Here is a 19,763-nt window from a genome sequence, read left to right as displayed (position 1 = left end):
TAGTTGTCCTAGCCTTTTGGTTTATCTGTCTGGTTTTCTTTATTGTGGTAGGTGATTGCGTCTTAAAGATTTTCAACTTTTAGGAATTTTCTTTGTGACAGAACACATGATCAGCTTTTGCAAATGATGCGTTGGATATTTTAAAAATATGTATGTATACCTGGTTTGTTGAGCATAAAAATTTCTGTGTGTGCTTATTAAATGAAATGTGATATTTTTGTGATTCAGATCTTCCATATTGTTGGTGTGTTTTTGCTTGCCACTTCTGTTGATCTCTAAGAGAGTCATTAACCAAGAAAGATCTTTGACACATTGTTTTTGTACTTTTAGTAGATTTTTTAAAATCTGCTTTTTAGGAATATAGTTTACTTGCAATAGGATGTACACATTTTAAGTTTTGACAAATGCATACACTTGTGTAATCACTACCCCATTATGTTCAAGTCATAGAACATTTCTGTCACCCCAGAAAGTTCCTTTGTGTCCCTTTCAGTCAGTCCCCCACCCATAACCACTGATGATTTCTATCACCACAGCTCAGTTTTGCATATCTAGAAGTTTATATAAATTGAATCATACAGTACATACTCTTTTGTGTCTGTCTTCTTCTTTTGTCTTACATCATGATTTTGAGACTTATCCATGTTGTATCAGTAGTTTATTCATTTTTATTGCTGAAGAGTATACGTAATTCATTGATTTTTTTGTCTGCTAGATGCATAAAGTTTTGAAATTGTTTTATCTTATTTGGGAAAAGGCTACTTTAGATTCTGTTCATATCCCCCTGTTGGCAAAAGACATCTGGTCTGTAGTTACATGGGGAAAATATATTCAAGCACCCTGAGTTTAATGCCTCCTTATTAGTTGTCTACACTGATAACAAGTGAGAGAACAAGAGAGAAGACAGATGGTTTGTGGAGCTTTGCTGACTTCCTAAATGGCTTCTTGGCAGTTACTCTGGCCTCTGCATCCCTATGAGGGCTGGGATGACAGTGCAAATCGAAATGCCCCTGATAATTAAGATGACTCTGAAAGAGCGAGGACCAGGAATTCCTGTCCCCTGCTGTGTGCTGCACCAGTGTGGAAATCGTTCACTGAATCTAGTCACAGAATTTGCCCTTGTCATAGACATGTGGCCATAGAGCAACTGGAACTTTAAAAATTCCATATTTAAAGATTTTAAGTAGAGTTAACAAATACAAATAATGGCTTAAAGGAAAATATTAGTTAATTTTCAATCATTTGGAGACAGATTGCTCAGTGTTAGTAATCTGTACATTCTTTCTTCTGTTTAATCTTTTGACCCCTTTTTGTTGCCTTTCATCTCTTTAACACTAGGCAGAGGAAAAAGGAGGAAATGAAATTCCATTTGCTTTTAGTAGTTATAAAAGTGTGTGTGTGTGTGTGTAGGTGTAGGTATGTGTAGGTGGGAGAGATTGAAACTTTTCTAAAATAAGAACGCACCTTTTGCATAGGAGGCACTCTGCAGCTGTGTAACATTAGGCAAGTCACTTAATATATCTGAAACTTAGTTTCCTCATTGGCAAAGGGAGTCAAATGCTTACATATCTATCTCACAGAATTCTTAACATACTTCATACAAATAACAATTTATGCAAAAGTATAAATTTTAAAGTTCTATTGAAATATATACATATATTGTATTTTTCTGCTTATAACTATTTTCTTTTTATTTTTTCTTAAATATATCTGATTCATAGCTGTAGAGGTACAATAGACATGTTCCTGCAATGTCATTTGTGACTTTTTAAAAAGGCAGCCAGCTGAGTGTGGTGTCTCATGCCACTAATCCCAGCTATTCAGGAGGCTGAGGTGGGAGGATCACTTGAGGCCAGGAGTTTGAGGCCAGCCTGAGCAACACAGCAAGACCCCATCTCTAAAATAATTTTTAAAAAACAATTATCCAGGCATGATAGTATGCACCTGTAGTCCTAGCTACTCAGGAAGCTGCGGTGGGATGATACCTTGAACCTAGTAGTTTGAGGCTGCAGTGAACTATGATCATGCCACTGCACTCCAGCCTGGACAATAGAGTGAGACCCTGTCTCAAAAAAAAAAAATACACACACACACACACACACACACATATATATTTTGTATAGTCTATGTCCTGTGACTAGTTGGCTTTTTGATCCAGTTTTATAGGAGCTCTCTCTTTGTCTTGGCTTTCTTATTTGAAAATGCAGAAAATAGTTCATATTCTGTTATAGGAGTGATGCTATTATTATTTTACTAAAGTGATTTATAACCATGTACCTTAGTTTTTCTGTGAATCCAGATTTCCACATATTGGGCCTGCATTATGTTACATCTACTTAAGGCATATATTAATTCTATTTTGTGGAAAGGGCTGGGATATTGTTGTCTTCTACTATAACTACAGAATCTTTGCAAAATCATTTCTTGACAATTTAAAGAAATAAAGGGTAGTGCATTTAGTTATACAGTTTACACCATTGTTCCATTAGAAGCTAAATGATAGGAATGAGGTTACAGTGATATCAATTGTTAAGGCCTGTGCATTATTCATTTAACATCTGCTGTTGGTTCTCTTTTCCCTATGGGGGAATAAATTACAGCACATCAGCACATTTTTCATGCTTGTGTTTAAGCATTTAAAAGACATTTATTGTATTATTAATGTTATTTTATATCTGCTTGTTTGGCAGCCCCTGAAGTTATCAGTGCCCACGACTATAGCCAGCAGTGTGACATTTGGAGCATAGGCGTCATAATGTACATGTTGTAAGTAGCCTGCTAAATGTACACTTTAAGATGAGTGGATAGTTTCTAACAGTAGAATGATATAGACTTTAAATTAAAACTAATATATATTTTAAAAAAGTGATTTAAAAACCAATTGGGAGATCATTCTAAAAGCTCTCTTATTAGTTGTCAGGTATACATACATCCCTGAGGTATTTTTTAATACTGTAAATTTATAACTTTCAGCTTTGGTTTTCATTGATCTATAAATACAACAATATGATCTGAGCAAAATGAAAAATCTTAACACCTTCTGTATCCTTTGCTACAAACCAAAAGCTTCTTTGTGTTTTCTCATGAGGTTCACTTATAGCTTATCAGGTGTAGGGAGGTACTGTGGCCTGGCATTTGTTCTACCCATACAGGCAGAGCGTAGGTGGGAGTGGGCACTAACTAGGCAGAGGGTCACTTAGGATCTAGGGAGTATTCTACAGTTCCCAGTTCCCATAATGATGTTGTGCTGCTGGAGCTTTCAGTCATTCTTGTTCTTCCTTCTCTGTCTTTCTCAAAATTCAGTCAAACTCCATGTCCTGCTCATTTTTCCTTTGAAATATCCTTACCTATTCTTTGATTTCTCTTCACCTGTATCTTTTCTCCTTATGATTCCTTTTCTAGACTATTGCAGGGTCTTTCTGACTGTTCTCCCTACTTCTGGTCACCCTCCCCATGTTTGTCCTTCACGTTGCTGCCAGGGGTGTCCTTTCAAATCACAAATCTGATCATACTGCTTTCCTGATTAAAATCCTCTGATATATATATAAAAGCCTCTGATATATATATATAATTATAATATATATTATATATATGTAATCTAATACATATATATATGTATTTGTATACGGAGAAGTGTCAGAGCATCTTGGCATGGCATGGCATGGCATAGCAGAGCAGGTCTTTCATGACCTGATTCCAGCATGCCTTTCCAGTTTGGGGCTGGATATGTATTCCTGTGCACCTACACTGTGCTGTAATGATTCCAGGTCACATTTCAATACTCGGACACACCCTGTGTCGTATGCCTCTGGGGTGTGTATGGGTATGTGTGTATTCTTTTTCTCTGTAAGATTCTCTCCTGGGTGGACCCAGCTCAAACATTAAGGCCTTCTATTTCTCTACTCCTACTTTACCCCACCATAGCAGAGTTCCTACATTTATTAGGTATATACTTTCTCATGCTCCACAAAAGATTTTAAGGTATCATGCAAAACAGTAATGTTGAAAGAAAAAATAATAAAATAGGAACATTTAACCAGGAAGGTTTACACATGTGTAAATCCGATAGAATTCATTGTTCCCTTTTATGTATTCTCATAAAGCTTTTAAAAACTATATTATAATATTATATATATAGTATCTGTTTTCCTTGTTCTAAATTCCATGGAGGACAGAGACCTTAGATTATTCATCTTTGCATTCCTGGTATCTGGTATAATAGACATACATTCAGTGCTCAATATGTTTGTTAAATTGAATTAAAGTGAATTTTCTAAGAGGTGTTCTAAAAAGGTAGTGACCATTGTTCTGCCTCTTGCTGAATGTGAACATTTTTATGTTGATGCAACATTAGTTTTATGGTCATATTGAAGATTTCACTATGCACTGCCTCTTCCAGATCATTTCTAAATATTGACATCACAGTAGTTACATTTTCACAGTTGTGTGAAATGGAATATACAGGCAGTAGAAATTGGATGATGTGATTGTAGCTGTAACTCAGCTGGTCAACACACATCATTGCTTAGATTACATAAAGTATAAAAGTATTCAAAAAGTTTTTGATCATCGTTTTGTGCTGATTAAAATCATAGTGCAAAAATTCTGAGCCTTAGTCTTTAATTCAAATATAACTTTTAAATTAGTCTTTTATACTTTCAAGACTTTCTAGAAACCATGAGTCAAACATCCTATATATAATCTAATATTATGCAATTCATGTAGTGTTTGCTGCCTTCTTAGTTTGAACTTGGTGTTAAGGAAAGTGAATGTATTATATCTTAAATCTCTTTCTCTTTCTTAGAAATATAATTTTAATTTTTCTGCTTCAGAGTGTGACTGCATATCACCATAATAACGTTGTCTTCTCTTTACAGTAGACTCTTACTTAGCTAATCAGTGCCTATTCATTAATCTGTCTGAGCCCAATGGTGTTATAATTTCCTTAATCAAGAGCACAAACATATTACCTTCTCCAGGGGGTTTATTTTCTTGTTTATTAGTTACCTTTGATTCATTTCTATTTAATCAGATGGTGATAACATACTTTCTCAAGGTGAAATTAGCATAAGTAAATATTCTTTGTAGTTTTTGTCCTTTGCTGTTTTGATTTCTATGAATGCAACAAAATAGTAGGAAGACTTTAAGAGATATTTTTCATGTCTTGGATTCCCTTTTCTGGATGTGAAGGAAATTGCTGTCATAAAATTTTGTATGCTGCTGATTGACCAACCATTAGATACATTTTTATGTAAGTAAAATTGCAAAGAACAGGAAAAAAGTGAATTTTTTAAGATGTAGCCCTTAAGCTATAGTTGCATGCTAGTCAGGCAATGCAGAGGCAGCTAAGAAATTGGTGGATGTGCGTATCACTTGTAGATAACAGGCTCAATGAACTAGGCCTTTGCTGGCCTGCACTGTTTTAATAGATAGTAATTGTCCAGAAGGCCATTTTTCTGGCTATTTTGTTTTCCATAGCTTTTTAAATTGCATTTTAAAACTAAACAATAGCAAGGCGAATAGGATGAGACAGAGGAAATCAGAATGAGCTAGAGAGATAAAAAGTATTAAAATAAGAGTTTGCAGAACAATATGATACTGATAAATACTTAGTAAGAACCTATTGGTAAATGAAAAAGCTCTATTGTCTGGTCTAGTTTGATAAACCACTAGGATGAAAGCAACTTTCCCCCCACAAAAGTCATCATAATCATCATCATTACTATGAAAAAATCAAATTTTGACTTATTCAGAAAATGTTCATGAGTTAGATTTTTAAATAATTAAAGAAAAATATAAAGAAAATTAGTAAAAATGTAACTGTTAAAAGACTTAGAGATTATTATACTTATGTACAGTATAGACCAGCAGTTTGGGAAGTATAATGAAATTATGCCATTTTATTCTTTCATCAATGAAGTACAAAAATATATTCCATGAGAGTTGAAGAATAGACACAGAGTTGCCCCTGTGATGAATCTAATTACATCTGTCTGGTTGTCATTGGACAAATCTGGTTGTTATCTATAGGATTGCCCTCAGATGTTGGAGTTGACAGTAACGAGGATGGCTGACATTTGTTGATATTGTGTTATGAAGAATTGGACTCAGCTTTTAAGCTTGTTCTTGTAGTTTTGACCTAGATCACTTATTGAAGTAATAGCTTTACAGGCTTGCCATGTTCTGTTAAGAGTCTAAAGGTACATTGTTTCTGTATTAAAGAATGTGAAAACAAGTCCATGTTTACTTTATACACAGTGCTCATGGTTTTACTGATGTTGGTCATTATGTATACTTAGCTTTCACCCTTTCAGGCCAAAGGGTCAAATTATTGTCTGATTTTTCCACATTCAGACCCTTTTGATTTCATATACAATTTTTGATGAGTTGTGTCCGTTTTAATGGCTTTTTGGCATTGACTTAGGTCCTATAGAAATTCCCAGGGTTAGGGCTGGGTGCGTTGACACATGCCTGTAATCCCAGCACTTTGGGAGGCCAAGGCAGGTGGATAACTTGAGGTCAGAAGTTCGAGGCCAGCCTGGCCAACATGGTGAAACCCTGTCTGTACTAAAAATACAAAAATTAGCCGGGCGAGGTGGCGCGTGCCTGTAATCCCTGCTACTCGGGAGGCTGAGGCAGGAAAATGACTTGAATCCAGGAGGCGGAGGTTGCATTGAGCCGAGATTGCACCACTGCATTCCAGCCTGGGAGACAGAGTGAGACTCCATCTCAAAAAATAAAAAGAAGAAATTCCAAGGGTTAGTCTTGGTTTATTTTTGTTATTACTAACATTTGTATAGTATTTTACTATGGATAAAAGCCTTAGATGGTCATTAGACTTTGGTAACTAGTTAGACCCTGATAACTCATTGTATTTTTCAGTTGAGTCAATTTGCATTATGTTCCTTAAGGTATTACCTTCCTGTTGCTCACTCCAAAGTGTATCTCCTGTATTAGCTACCACTATTATTGTACACTTACACTCACCTTCCCGTATTTTAACCCCATTTAAGCTTAGTGTTTCCCCACCTGCAAGAGCTTTGGGTCGTTTGCTGATCTGGAGGTTTCAGTGTATACTTGCATACTTCCTTTACCAGATCCTTCCTCTCAATGTTGAAATAAGAGCCTAGCACTGATCTTAGAAAACCCTGTTGTTTCCATTTTTACTTCCAGGGAGGTACCTATCTCTTCCCATCCTTTCCTTAAATATGAAGCAACACTACTTCCAAGTCCTATGGAAACTTAATTTTAATAGCCTTATTTTTATTATTTAAAAAATTTAAACAAAGTGATTGCCTTTGTTGCAGATTACGTGGAGAACCACCCTTTTTGGCAAGCTCAGAAGAGAAGCTTTTTGAGTTAATAAGAAAAGGAGAACTACATTTTGAAAATCCAGTCTGGAATTCCATAAGTGACTGTGGTAAGTATAGATGCGTTATTATTTACTAAAGCTAATATAAGTAACATAAGAAAGTTGGCCTGTGGTTAAAATGTTTTAAATCTCTGTTTAGTCATTAAATTTACTTGTGGAAATGAACACTATTTACTTGTGGAAATAGCGATATCTTCACTGTGATTGTTCATCATCAAAACTTTCAAAAACGGAAAATACATAGTAAAAGTTAAAGAGGAAATTTGCTGATCATCTAGCTAATGTTTACTATAGACCATTAAACTAGGTAATCCAGGCAATAAAACTTCACTTTAGGCTTTAAACTATATTTATTAGGCATTTATACTGATGATTTTTATTGTATACTTGGCATCTTTCTTTCCTGTTATACTGACCTAATCCTAAAAAATTGTAAAATGTATGCTATTAATTGTAGTTAAATAAGATTTTTCAGGATTTTTTTCTTATTTTTAGCTAAAAGTGTTTTGAAACAACTTATGAAAGTAGATCCTGCTCACAGAATCACAGCTAAGGAACTACTAGATAACCAGTGGTTAACAGTAAGTTACAATATTACTTTTTTCTTTCTGACATGCTACCATTGCTCATTTCTTTTTATTTTGTCTTGGAGTTTTCTGTATAGTCTTAAAACAGTCAATTAGTTTGATTTTCTGTCAAATTAAAAAACATTGAGTCTTGACAAATTTCTGAAAATGGGCATTTTCAAACTGTTAGAACTGTTGTCACAGTTGTTTATATATATTTATAGAGGTTTAAATGATCTTTGCTCAGTGTCATGAAAGTATCATGTCCAATAGAACAGAGCTGAAAAATGTCCAGTATTATAGCTGTGGAAAATTGAACCAGTCTGTATAGTTCAGTGTTGTAAAACACTGGAACCACTCACCTCTTTTTCAACTCTTGGGGTGTAGAAAATCTTTGGGGACTCAGAAAAGCCATGATCTCCAAACAGTGGCAGTCTCCTGGTTTGGAATTTTATTTATTTACATATTGTTTTCTGCCATTAGACTAATGCTTCAAGCACAGACCTTGTGTCTTACTGATCTTCGTATCCCTGCACCCGAACATTACCTGGCCACAGCAGGAACTTTGGAAAAGGCTACTGCTTATCCCTCAATATTTATTCTTCTCCTTCTATAATAATAAGGATTCTGACTTTTAGTTGGAAACATTGCTGTCCGGTTAAAAGGCTCTTCCCCAGTGTTCTTTGCTAGTTATCGTGATGGTCAGTGAGATGCAAGTCGAAGTGGGTGCAATTTCTGGGAAGTGTCCTTAAATGGAGCTGATATGGCATTTCTCATGTCCTTCCTCTTTCCTGGTAGATGCAGATGTGAGTTTGAGTAGCCATATTAGATTATAAAGTGGAATCTGGAAATGGCAGAGCAACAAGATGCAAGGAACCATAATAGTAGCTCACAGAGCTGCCATGTCAATCCTTCACTGCCTACCTCCAGAATTTTTTATATGAACGGGAAACAGACTTCTGTCATCTTTAAGATATAGTGTGCAGCTGGACCTAATTTCAATTAATACAATACTCAAACAATTGCTGAATGAGTGAATGATTCAGTAAGTGGATAGGTCTTTAGGTATCTCAGAAATTTTTCTGAGAACTGAGATTAGAAATTATTAGAGATATATGGGAATATTACTAGAGAGTATTCATCTATTAAAAATTATAAATCTATTATTTGCTATACACTGTGTTAGGTATTGGGGATACATGATATAATTACATTTAAAATATAAATTAGCATATGATAATATTCTTTTTTTTTTTTTTTTTTTTTTTGAGACGGAGTCTCGCTCTGTCACCAGGCTGGAGGGCAGTGACACAATCTCAGCTCACTGCAACCTCTGCCTCCTGGGTTCAAGTCAACTGCAACCTCTGCCTCCTGGGTTCAAGTGATTCTCCTGCCTCAGCCTCCTGAGGGACTAAAGGCATGCACCACCATGCCCAGCAATTTTTTGTATTTTTAGTAGGCACAGAATTTCACCATATTGGCCAGGATGGTCTCGATCTCTTGGCCTCATGATCTGCCCGGCTCGGCCTCCCAAAGTGCTGGGATTACAGGTGTGAGCCACCATGCCCGGCCGATAATATTCTTAAAAGATCACTCTGACTATTGGGGTGGGGGGTAGTGGCTTGGAAATAGGGAATTAGATAGATGTCGAAGTAGTACCGTTGAGAGATAATAGTGACTTGGATAGGGTGGTAGCAATAGAGATGAAGAGAAAAACATGAGATATATTTTAGAGGTATAATTGATAGGATTTGATGATGGATTCGATGAAGAATGAGGATAAGAGAGGAAATAAGGATGACATCTAGATTTTATTCCAACAACTGGTTGGATGTTGGTGCCATTTACTGAGATATGGAAGACTGTAGGAGAAATAGATTTATTTCTGGGACACGGATGGTGAATCAAAGGTTCTATATTAGATAGGATCAGTTTGCAATGCTTATGTGGCATCCAAGTGGTGATATCAAACAGTTAATTGAATATATGAGTTTGAAACTGGAAAGATTTAAGATGAAGATATGAATTTGAGAATCATGAGTATACAAACACCACATAAAGCCACTGGGCTGAAAAGGTAAATAAGGAAGAAAATACAGATAGAGAGAAGAGGCCCCAGCAACATGTCTTTAGGCACTAAAACATTAAGAACCTCAGGTAAATTTAGATACATAAATATATAGTGATATCACTCTCCTTTTAAATTATCTAATTTTCCTTTGGCAATTTCTAATCATTTCTTTGAATAACTTTTTTTTCTTTAAGGGCTAAAAATAGTCTTCACCCAAGAATGAATTATGTTTGCCCTCTTCCATGAATGTGTTGCTCTCTCAAAGGATTCTGTGCAAAAATTATTTCTGGCCTAAAGTAATTGTGCAAATGAGTTAGCAGCTAGATCACTGCAGAACTATATTGAGTAGGTTTGTAGTACAGCAAAATAAACTGTAAAACAGATGGTGTGCCTTAGAAATTTATCTCTTTTCAGCATCACACAACATTCGGGTTGGGCCATTTAATTATTTGTTTTCTAATTAGCACATACTTTATTTCTGGCTTTGGTCATTTTTCTAGTAGTCTCCATTTTTGAGCCTCTGTAACATTTGTCTCTATGAAGTCTTTGCCAAATGGATAGAGAAGTGACAGATATTGTGTACTATATCGGATTGTCCTAAGGAATTCAGTGGATGAAATTTAGAATACTGGCATTTTACAAACTTCTGAAAGGCAAAACTCTTCTTAACCACTTGAAGTCTTACTTTCTATGATTCATATCCCCTGTTTGAAGTAATCTAAAGAAAATATGTAGTTCTCTCAGCGCCCTGCTGCTTTACAACCAGAGCTTACCTTTTGTAATACCTAACACATAGTAACATTTTTCTATAAAGTTTCTATGGTTTAGCCTATGTACTGTGCATTTTGAAATGTGGTAAATATCTGAAAAGTATTCTAAGAAAAATAACTATTTCTCTTGTACATTTAAGGGAATGGAATTTCAAATAAACACATACATATTGTCATCCTGATTTAAAAAGTCAGTGGTTAGATGTAAGGAAAAATACCCAATAAATGACTTTCTTGCAAAGGAAGAGTTTGACTCTAATGGCCGGAGTATGCCGGTTCTTTTCTTTCATTCATTTCTTCCTTGTTTCCTTTTACTGTCAACTGTGGTTCAGGAGTTAATTGCTTCTTATTAGGTAATTGCCTTGGTATTCCTTCAAGTCTCCTGGTGACAAATAACACCAAGAATTTACATTTTTAACAAGTTTCCCAGGTATTTCTTCTGCCCACTTATATTTAAAAGCCACTGCTATAAATTAAGAAAGTCAGTTTTTCTTTTATGTCTTGCCATAATGTAGTTTGAGCTTTAATGATATTCAAACATTAATTCCTTCAACACATTGTGTGTACACACACGTGTGCCCCTACCAGGTACTAGGTGCTAGGTATAAAATATAGTTAAAGCCACATAAGACGTGGTCTCTGACATAAGGAACTTACAATTTAGTAAGGAAAACAACCTATGTATAAGATTCAATGCAAGGAAGAAAATGATAAATGACTTAAGAAATTACAAAATGACCAGAGGTATGGAGGCAAGCAAGTATGAAGTTAGAAAGTTTAATTTGACTGGCAGATAAGAAGCTTGAAGGAAAGAAGTGAGAAATGAGACCAGAAAAGGAAAGAAAATTGTGAGACTAAGAAAAAAAAGAAAATCGTGAGTGGACTTGAACCAGGGTTACAATTTTAACTTCATTCCATAGGTAGTAAAGAACAGTTGTATGCTCTTAAAGAAATTATTAATATTGTTAAAGTGCATCAGTCTTGCCAGGTGGCTTATTTTAAATAGGACATCAATCACTCAAATGTCTATACTGATTGTTGCAAGTATCGTTTTATTTAATCCATCAGGTACTAGAGGGGTACAAAGATGAATAAAACAGTTCCTCTCCTTGAGTAATTAATTTACCACAAGTAAGTCTGTACTTTGCTTTATAGTCACAACCTTGCAAAAGCACTTTGTAATCAAGGTGTAGGGACTAATTTCAGAACAGTCTTACCTAATGTATGAACAGGGCCTTTGTTCATTAATTTATGTATTGTTATTTGGGTTTTGATCATTGGCTTTTGACCTTTAGCTTTAACATATATACTCTATATAAGAGGATGGAAATTTTCTGATACCTAACTGTTGGCTGTTATTTTTTCCTTCTGTATATTTTCATCCTAAATATGTTAACTCTTACCTTTATTTTACTATATGTAGTTATTCATACATTCTGAATTATCTTATGTATATGAATATATTTTTGAGTCTCTAGTGAAGCTTTCTATAAAAATTATGTTAAGGAGGCTGGGTGCGGTGGGTCACGCTTGTAATCCCAGCACTTTGGGAAGCCGAGGCAGGCAGATCACAAGGTCAGGAGTTTGCGATCAGCCTGGCCAATATGGTGAAACCCCATCTCTACTAAAAATACAAAAATTAGCCAGGCGTGGTGGCGGGTGCTGGTAGTCCCAGCTACTTGGGAGGCTGAGGCAGGAGAATTGCTTGAACCCAGGAGGCGGAGGTTGCAGTGAGCCAAGATCGCACCACTGCACTCCAACCTGGGTGACAGAGCAAGACTCCATCTCAAAAAAAAAAAAAAAAATTATGTTAAGGAAAAGCTCATGAGCCAGGACACTTGGGGATTTACTCAGTATTCAATTATTGGTATATACTCAATAATTCAACAAATATTTATTGGATAGCTACTATGTGCTTTGGAGGACAGAAGGATCAGTCTGGCATGGTCCCTGCCCACAGTTTGCCCACAGCCTAGTAGAGGGTTTAAAACAAAAACACGGGTAGAGAATGATAGATCAACAAGGATGTAAATGTACTACAACAACTACTACTAAATTTCCAAGAAGAGAGCTATTATTCTTTTAAGCAAGCTTATCCAACCCACAGCCCAGCACAAACTCGTAAACTTTCTTAAAACTTTATGAGATTTATTATTATTTTTTTTCTTTTTTTTTTTTGCTCTTCAGCTGTCATTAGTGTTAGTGTATTTTATGTGTGGCCTAAGACAATTCTTCTTCCAGTGTGGCCCAGGGAAGCCAAAAGATTGGAAACCCCTGCTTTAGGGGATTATAAAAATTACTTAAGGGTGGAGGTAATATGTGATCTGGCTTTTTAAAAAGTGGGTAAAAATAGAAATTCATGTAGGAGTCAGGGTAAGGAAGGTAAGAGAATTCTAGATAGAAATAACTTTTCAAAGGCATAAAGATAGAAAAAATATGAAGTATATTCAGAGAATAATTTGTAGTTCCTTTTTTTTCTATAACCATAGAAGGCATATAGGAGAGTAGTGGGAAATTATGTTGAAAAGGAAGGTTAGAGCTATTTTGCTCTAGACCCTAAGAGTTTACATTTGATTCATTTGGCAATGACTTACTACTGAAAGGCACTCAAGTGCCATGATTGCTGCTGTGCTTGTGTGAGTTTTCTCTTTTGTCCCTCTCACCCTTGGAGCGTTATGTGAGTGGACTTGGATGAGGTCTGTGGGCTAGAGATAGTGACTAGATTCTGAGGGAAGAACTCGAATGTAGTATCTTGCCTGAGATAGTCTGAATCTCAGTTGAATCTAGGAAGAGCCCTAGGAATAAATTGGAGTTGAAGGTCTTGAGGGAGCCCATATATACAGGTGGTGGCTAAAGGGTGGAAGCAGGGTCTTAACGAGGAGGTGAACCAAGAGTCAGGAGTTAAATAGAAACAAGATGAGTATTGGAAGAGGCTGGGAACAAGTAGCCAAGTGTTTGAGACTCTATCAGTTAGTGAGTTGGTGGATGCATTGTTTGCCAGGACAGACAACTTCAGTAAGAGTTATCAGGCAACAGTGTGTGATATGGTTGTTGTGGTGGCAAGCAGAAACCGGAGAACTGAAGTAGGACTGGGGTAAGATAATGAAGACTGAAACTAGGGCAGTGAGTGGGAACAGAGAAGAGGAGAGAAAGAAGACCTGAGAAAGAAAACATAATTTTGTAACTAAGTAGAAGTGTTAGGTAAGAGAGTAAGAGCAATCAAAACTGCTTCTTAGGTGACTAGGAAAATGGTATGAGACAAAATTAAAGTCTAGAAGTGCTGGTTTTGTAGATTGGAACAAGAATGAAGTGTTTTTGGAACAATCTGTTCAAACTTTTATGCTTGAATTATAACAAAAAAGAATTTTGAAAAATGAAGAGTCTTCTCAGATGTTTTTAGGTTGAACTTTAAAAATTTTCACCATAAATGTAATTAATTGCAAGGGATATAATTTATCATATAAACATTTGTAATTAAAAATAAAGCTAATATCAGTTTTTTACCCATATGGGACCTCCATCTCATTCATTTTTAGATATTTATGAACAAGTTCTTCTTTAACAGAAACTAGGTTATTCATTCTTCTCTTTGAATTTGTGTCTCTATTTTTCTATTCTACTTCTTCCACAGAATTTTATCCTAATGTAATATTTTTGCTTGAATGGATTTTATTAATCACCTATAATTTGTCTCATTTTACAAAAAAAGTTCAAATTTATATTTAAATTTTTTTATTTCCTGGGACTCTAAGGCTCTATAATTTCTAAAAATTATTTAAGAATGACTTTTCATTATGATTATTATCAGTAGTATATAATTGATCAAGAGAACATGATTATAATTTTTTAGAATTACTAAACATAACAGTATTATATTGGAAATGCTTTAGTGGATGGATAGGGCTGCTTTCCCTCCCAATTAGTTCATTCATACATGATTGAATATTTCTATTGTTGGAATGAGACAATGTTCAGCAATATTGTATTGTTTTTAGTTTTAATAGACACTGAGAACCTTATATAAATAAGTGGATAGGAACGGAAGGAGTTTTGACATAGTAGTGTCATGCAGTTCATCACAGCTGTTTGAGTTACGTTTCAAGACCACTCAGTGAAGGGCCTGCTGAAGGAGACTCTGGTTCCTGCCAAGATACTGTGTCTTCTCTGAAGATTAAACCTGAAGTAACTTTAGAGAGAAACCTCATGATACCAGGATTCAGAGAAGAGTGAGAAATCCCTGGGAAAATAAAGGGATAGCTTGAGCTGGTATGGATAGTGGGTGAGGCTGCAGCCAAGGCAGGGAATTAAAATAGAAACACAAAACAACCCAGTTTTTCCTTTTTCCTCTTGTCATTTGCTTTGGGACACCAGTGCTTACATATCCCTTCACAAGGGTCTGAAGTAATAAAATCGGAGCAGCACTGAAGCCGTGCCTGAATGAGAAGCCAAGGAAAATGTGTGGGAATTAACTGGTTGTAGGCATTGACTTCTTACCTCTTGGCCTCCAAACTCTAGGACTCCTGGCTGATACTTTCGGTGTACTTTAGGAGTGCCTCCTCCTCGGATTATTTCTCCTGGCGGGAGGAGGTGGGTAAGTGTGAAACCCTGAACTGAGGAGTTGCTTAGTGGGGCAGATTTTTGGTGTCTAAGGTTCTTCCCCATACTCTTCCTTGATCTCCCAAGGCCAAGGGCCGGGACTGGCTCTAGATCCATGCCTTGTCTTCTGGGGTGCCAATGCTTCCTGGGAAACAGGAGCTTAGGGGCCAAGTTTCAAACACCATTAGAAGAGAGTTTAGAATACACAGTCCTAGAATTTAAAAATTAACAAAGTGAACATACTAAGAGAGATAAGGGAAGATGTTGATAATATGAAGCAAGAATAAGAAATAAAAACAGAACCAAGTAGGTATGAAAAATATAATAGTTGAAATATAGAATGCAGTGATATAGGATACATAGTAGATACAACTAAAGAATGAGTTTTAAAACTAGATGATCAGATTGTAGAACTTTATACAGAAGGGAGCAGGAGAGGATAAATAAGTTGAAAATATAAAAGAAAAGATACATGGGGTTAAAAGTAAAAGTGCCAAAATCCGTCTAATAGGAGTCTCAGATTACAAAAATAAAAAGGGGGAGGAGGAAATCTTTGAAGAAATAATGGGGAGAAATTCATCAGAATGAAAGAAAGACCTTAGCTTTAAAGAGATGATAGACTACCCAATAAGAGAGAAGAAAAAAACTGACAAATAGACTTAATGAAATTTTAAAACATCAAAAAGAAAAATTCTAAAAGCTCCCAGAGAGAATGAGCAGATCATATAAAAAAGAACAAGAATCACATTGACATCCTACTTTTCAGCAGCAACATTGGATGCAAGAATAACTGGAGTAATATGTTAACTGTATTAAGGGAAAAAGAACTTTAAAGTTAAAATGTTATATCTATTCAAATTGTTATTCATATTAAAGAGAATGATTAAGATATTTTCAAATATACAAGAGCTCAGAGGGTTTGCCACAGGAGTTAAAACACATGGTAGAAGTACTTACAGAGGAGGAAAAACAAATCCAGGAGATGCCACAAGAGCCATGTGCAGCAAGAGTCTTTAAATATCTTGCTAGAGTTTGCTGATATCAAAAAATACAAAATCAAAACACAAAACCAAAGAAGAGAAAACATAATCATAATAACCCATAATTAAAATTCATGATAATATCCACATGAGGAGCACTGGGAAGGGGGCAAGGGCATGGGAGCACCACATGAAAGTGTGCTAAAGGAGAATATGGAGGCATCAGATTTTTAAAGTAGGAAGGAATGAAAAACATATGAAGAGTGGGAGAAACTGAAATAACAATGATATGGAAGGGGGCAGGGACTGAAAATTAATGATATCTAACTTAACATTCCAGAATTTTAACAGAGTAAACCCAAATAAAGTAGTAGGAAAGATAAATCTAAGTGAAAATCAACTAAATAGAACACAAAGGTAAAATAGAAAAGATCAACAAGGTCAGTATTTGGTTCTTTGAAAAAAACAACAATATAAATACATCTTTGGAAAAATTAAGACAGAAATAGAGAAAACAGGCTGGGCATGGTGGCTCACGCCTATAATCCCAGCACTTTGGGAGGCCAAGGTAGGTAGAGGAGGGCATAGTCCCTGGCTAGGGCTCCACCCCCAGGCATGTGCCCACAGACCTAGGTGAGGACAGGCATTTCTGTTTTCCTGCCTAAATGTTGCATTTTCCAAGACCACCCCTGCCTGACATGCCCCCATCCTGGGCCTATAAAAAACCTGAGACCCTAGCAGGCAGACGCACAAGCAGCTGGACGTTGAGAGTCACTCCGCGGCATAGGGCCAGCAGGCCTGCAAGCCATCCAGCGGCAGAACAATACGGAGTTTGGCTGGGGCAGTTGGAGGAGAGCCCAGGCTGCTGAGCTGCCTGACTCCAGGGGAAAACCACCTTCCCACTCCATCTCCCTTCTGGCTCCCCATCCATCTGCTGAGAACCTCCACTCAATAAAACCTTGGACTCATTCTCCAAGCCCGCGTATGATCAGATTCTTCCAGTACACCAAGGCTAGAAACCCTGGGATACAGAAAGCCCTCTGTCCTTGTGATAAGGCAGGGGGTCTAATTGAGCTGACTAACACAAGCCACCTATGGACGGGTAAACTAAAAGAACACCCTGTAACGCACACCCACTGGGGCTTCAGGAGCTGTAAACATTCACCTCCAGATGCTGCCCTGGGGTTGGAACCCCACATCTGCCCATCTGCATGCTCCCTCTAGAGGTTTGAGCCGCAGGACACAGAAGAAGCGAGCCACACCCCCCACTGCATGCCCTGCGAAGGGGATGAGGGAACTTTTCCCTTTTCAAAAACAGGCTTAGATAGGAGAAACAAGTCCAAATACAGAAATAATTACAAGTACATTGGTTTAAAATACCTGTTTAAAGGTATATTGTCTAATTGAATTTTTAAAAAAATCTAGCTCTCTACTATTAATAAGAAGCATATTTGAAGCATAAAGACATGGAAATATTGAAACACAAAAATGGAAAAGGACATACCAGACAAACACTAACAAAGAAAACCTGTAGAATGGAATTAATACCAATTAAATATACCTTAACACCTACCAATGACTTTCTTCACAGAATTGGAAAAAACTACTTTAAAGTTCATATGGAACCAAAAAAGAGCCCACATTGCCAAGTCAGTCCTAAGCCAAAAGAACAAAGCTGGAGGCATCACGCTACCTGACTTCAAACTATACTACAAGGCTACAGTAACCAAAACAGCATGGTACTGGTACCAAAACAGAGATATAGACCAATGGAACAGAACGGAGCCCTCAGAAGTAATGCCACATATCTACAACTATCTGATCTTTGACAAACCTGACAAAAACAAGAAATGGGGAAACGATTCCTTATTTAATAAATGGTGCTGGGAAAACTGGCTAGCCATATGTAGAAAGCTGAAACTGGATCCCTTCCTTACACCTTATACAAAAATTAATTCAAGATGGATTAAAGACTTAAATGTTAGACCTAAAACCATAAAAACCCTAGAAGAAAACCTAGGCAATACCATTCAGGACATAGGCATGGGCAAGGACTTCATGTCTAAAACACCAAAAGCAATGGCAACAAAAGTCAAAATTGACAAATGGGATCTAATTAAACTAAAGAGCTTCTGCATAGCAAAAGAAACTACCATCAGAGTGAACAGGCAACCTACAGAATGGGAGAAAATTGTTGCAATCTACTCATCTGACAAAGGGCTAATATCCAGAATCTATAATGAACTCAAACAAATTTACAAGAAAAAACAACCCCATCAAAAAGTGGGCAAAGGAAATGAACAGACACTTCTCAAAAGAAGACATTTATGCAGCCAAAAGACACGTGAAAAAATGCTCATCATCACTGGCCATCAGAGAAATGCGAATCAAAACCACAATGAGATACCATCTCACGCCAGTTAGAATGGCGATCATTAAAATGTCAGGAAACAACAGGTGCTGGAGAGGATGTGGAGAAATAGGAACACTTTTGCACTGTTGGTGGGAGTGTAAACTAGTTCAACCATTGTGGAAGTCAGTGTGGCGATTCCTCAGGGATCTAGAATTAGAATTACCATTTGACCCAGTGATCCCATTACTGGGTATATACCCAAAGGATTATAAATCATGCTGCTATAAAGACACATGCACACATATGTTTATTGCGGCACTATTCACAATAGCAAAGACTTGGAACCAACCCAAATGTCCAACAATGATAGACTGGATTAAGAAAATGAGGCACATATACACCATGGAATACTATGCAGCCATAAAAAATGATGAGTTCATGTCCTTTGTAGGGACATGGATGAAGCTGGAAACCATCATTCTCAGCAAACTATTGCAAGGACAAAAAGCCAAACACCGCATGTTCTCAACTCATAGATGGGAATTGAACAATGAGAACAGATGGACACAGGAAGGGGAACATCACACACTGGGGCCTGTTGTGGGGTGGGGGGAGGGGGGAAGGATAGCATTAGGAGATATGCCTAATGTTAAATGATGAGTTAATGGGTGCAGCACACCAACATGGCACATGTATACATATGTAACAAACCTGCACGTTGTGCACATGTACCCTAAAACTTAAAGTATAATAAAAATATATATATACCTTAACACAAACAAATCATCATTAAGGGATAGAGAAGGTCACTTTATAAGGATTAAAGATTCAACTCAAAAAGATTATATAGTAATTTTAATAATGTATGCAACTAATAAAATAACCTTAAATATGTATATCAAAAATTGACAACATTGCATGGAGAAATTGGCAAATCCATTATAGTAGGAGATTGTAATGCACTTCTCTCAACTACTGGTATATGAAACAAAGAAACAAAAATATATGGATGATTTTAATAATACGACAAGCTTATTCTAGTAGACACATACACA

General features: G+C 36.5%; 1 protein-coding gene across 23 annotated transcripts in view; it reads left to right on the top strand.

The window, feature by feature from the left end:
* STK33 (serine/threonine kinase 33) overlaps positions 1-19,763 on the top strand; it is a 228,062-nt gene that overhangs the window by 159,005 nt on the left and 49,294 nt on the right. For all 23 annotated transcript variants that reach the window (XM_054662048.2, XM_054662046.2, XM_054662047.2 and 20 more), the window contains 3 exons: positions 2,691-2,766; positions 7,308-7,420; positions 7,868-7,953. In XM_054662048.2, the coding sequence (XP_054518023.1) occupies positions 2,691-2,766; positions 7,308-7,420; positions 7,868-7,953 (275 nt within the window). The remainder of the gene's footprint in view (positions 1-2,690; positions 2,767-7,307; positions 7,421-7,867; positions 7,954-19,763) is intronic.

Source organism: Pan troglodytes, chromosome 9 (genome assembly GCF_028858775.2).
Source record: "Pan troglodytes isolate AG18354 chromosome 9, NHGRI_mPanTro3-v2.0_pri, whole genome shotgun sequence".
NCBI classification, from domain to species: domain Eukaryota; kingdom Metazoa; phylum Chordata; class Mammalia; order Primates; family Hominidae; genus Pan; species Pan troglodytes.
The sequence above is the reverse complement of the archived record's forward strand: the minus strand, read 5'-3'. Positions and strand labels throughout refer to the sequence as shown.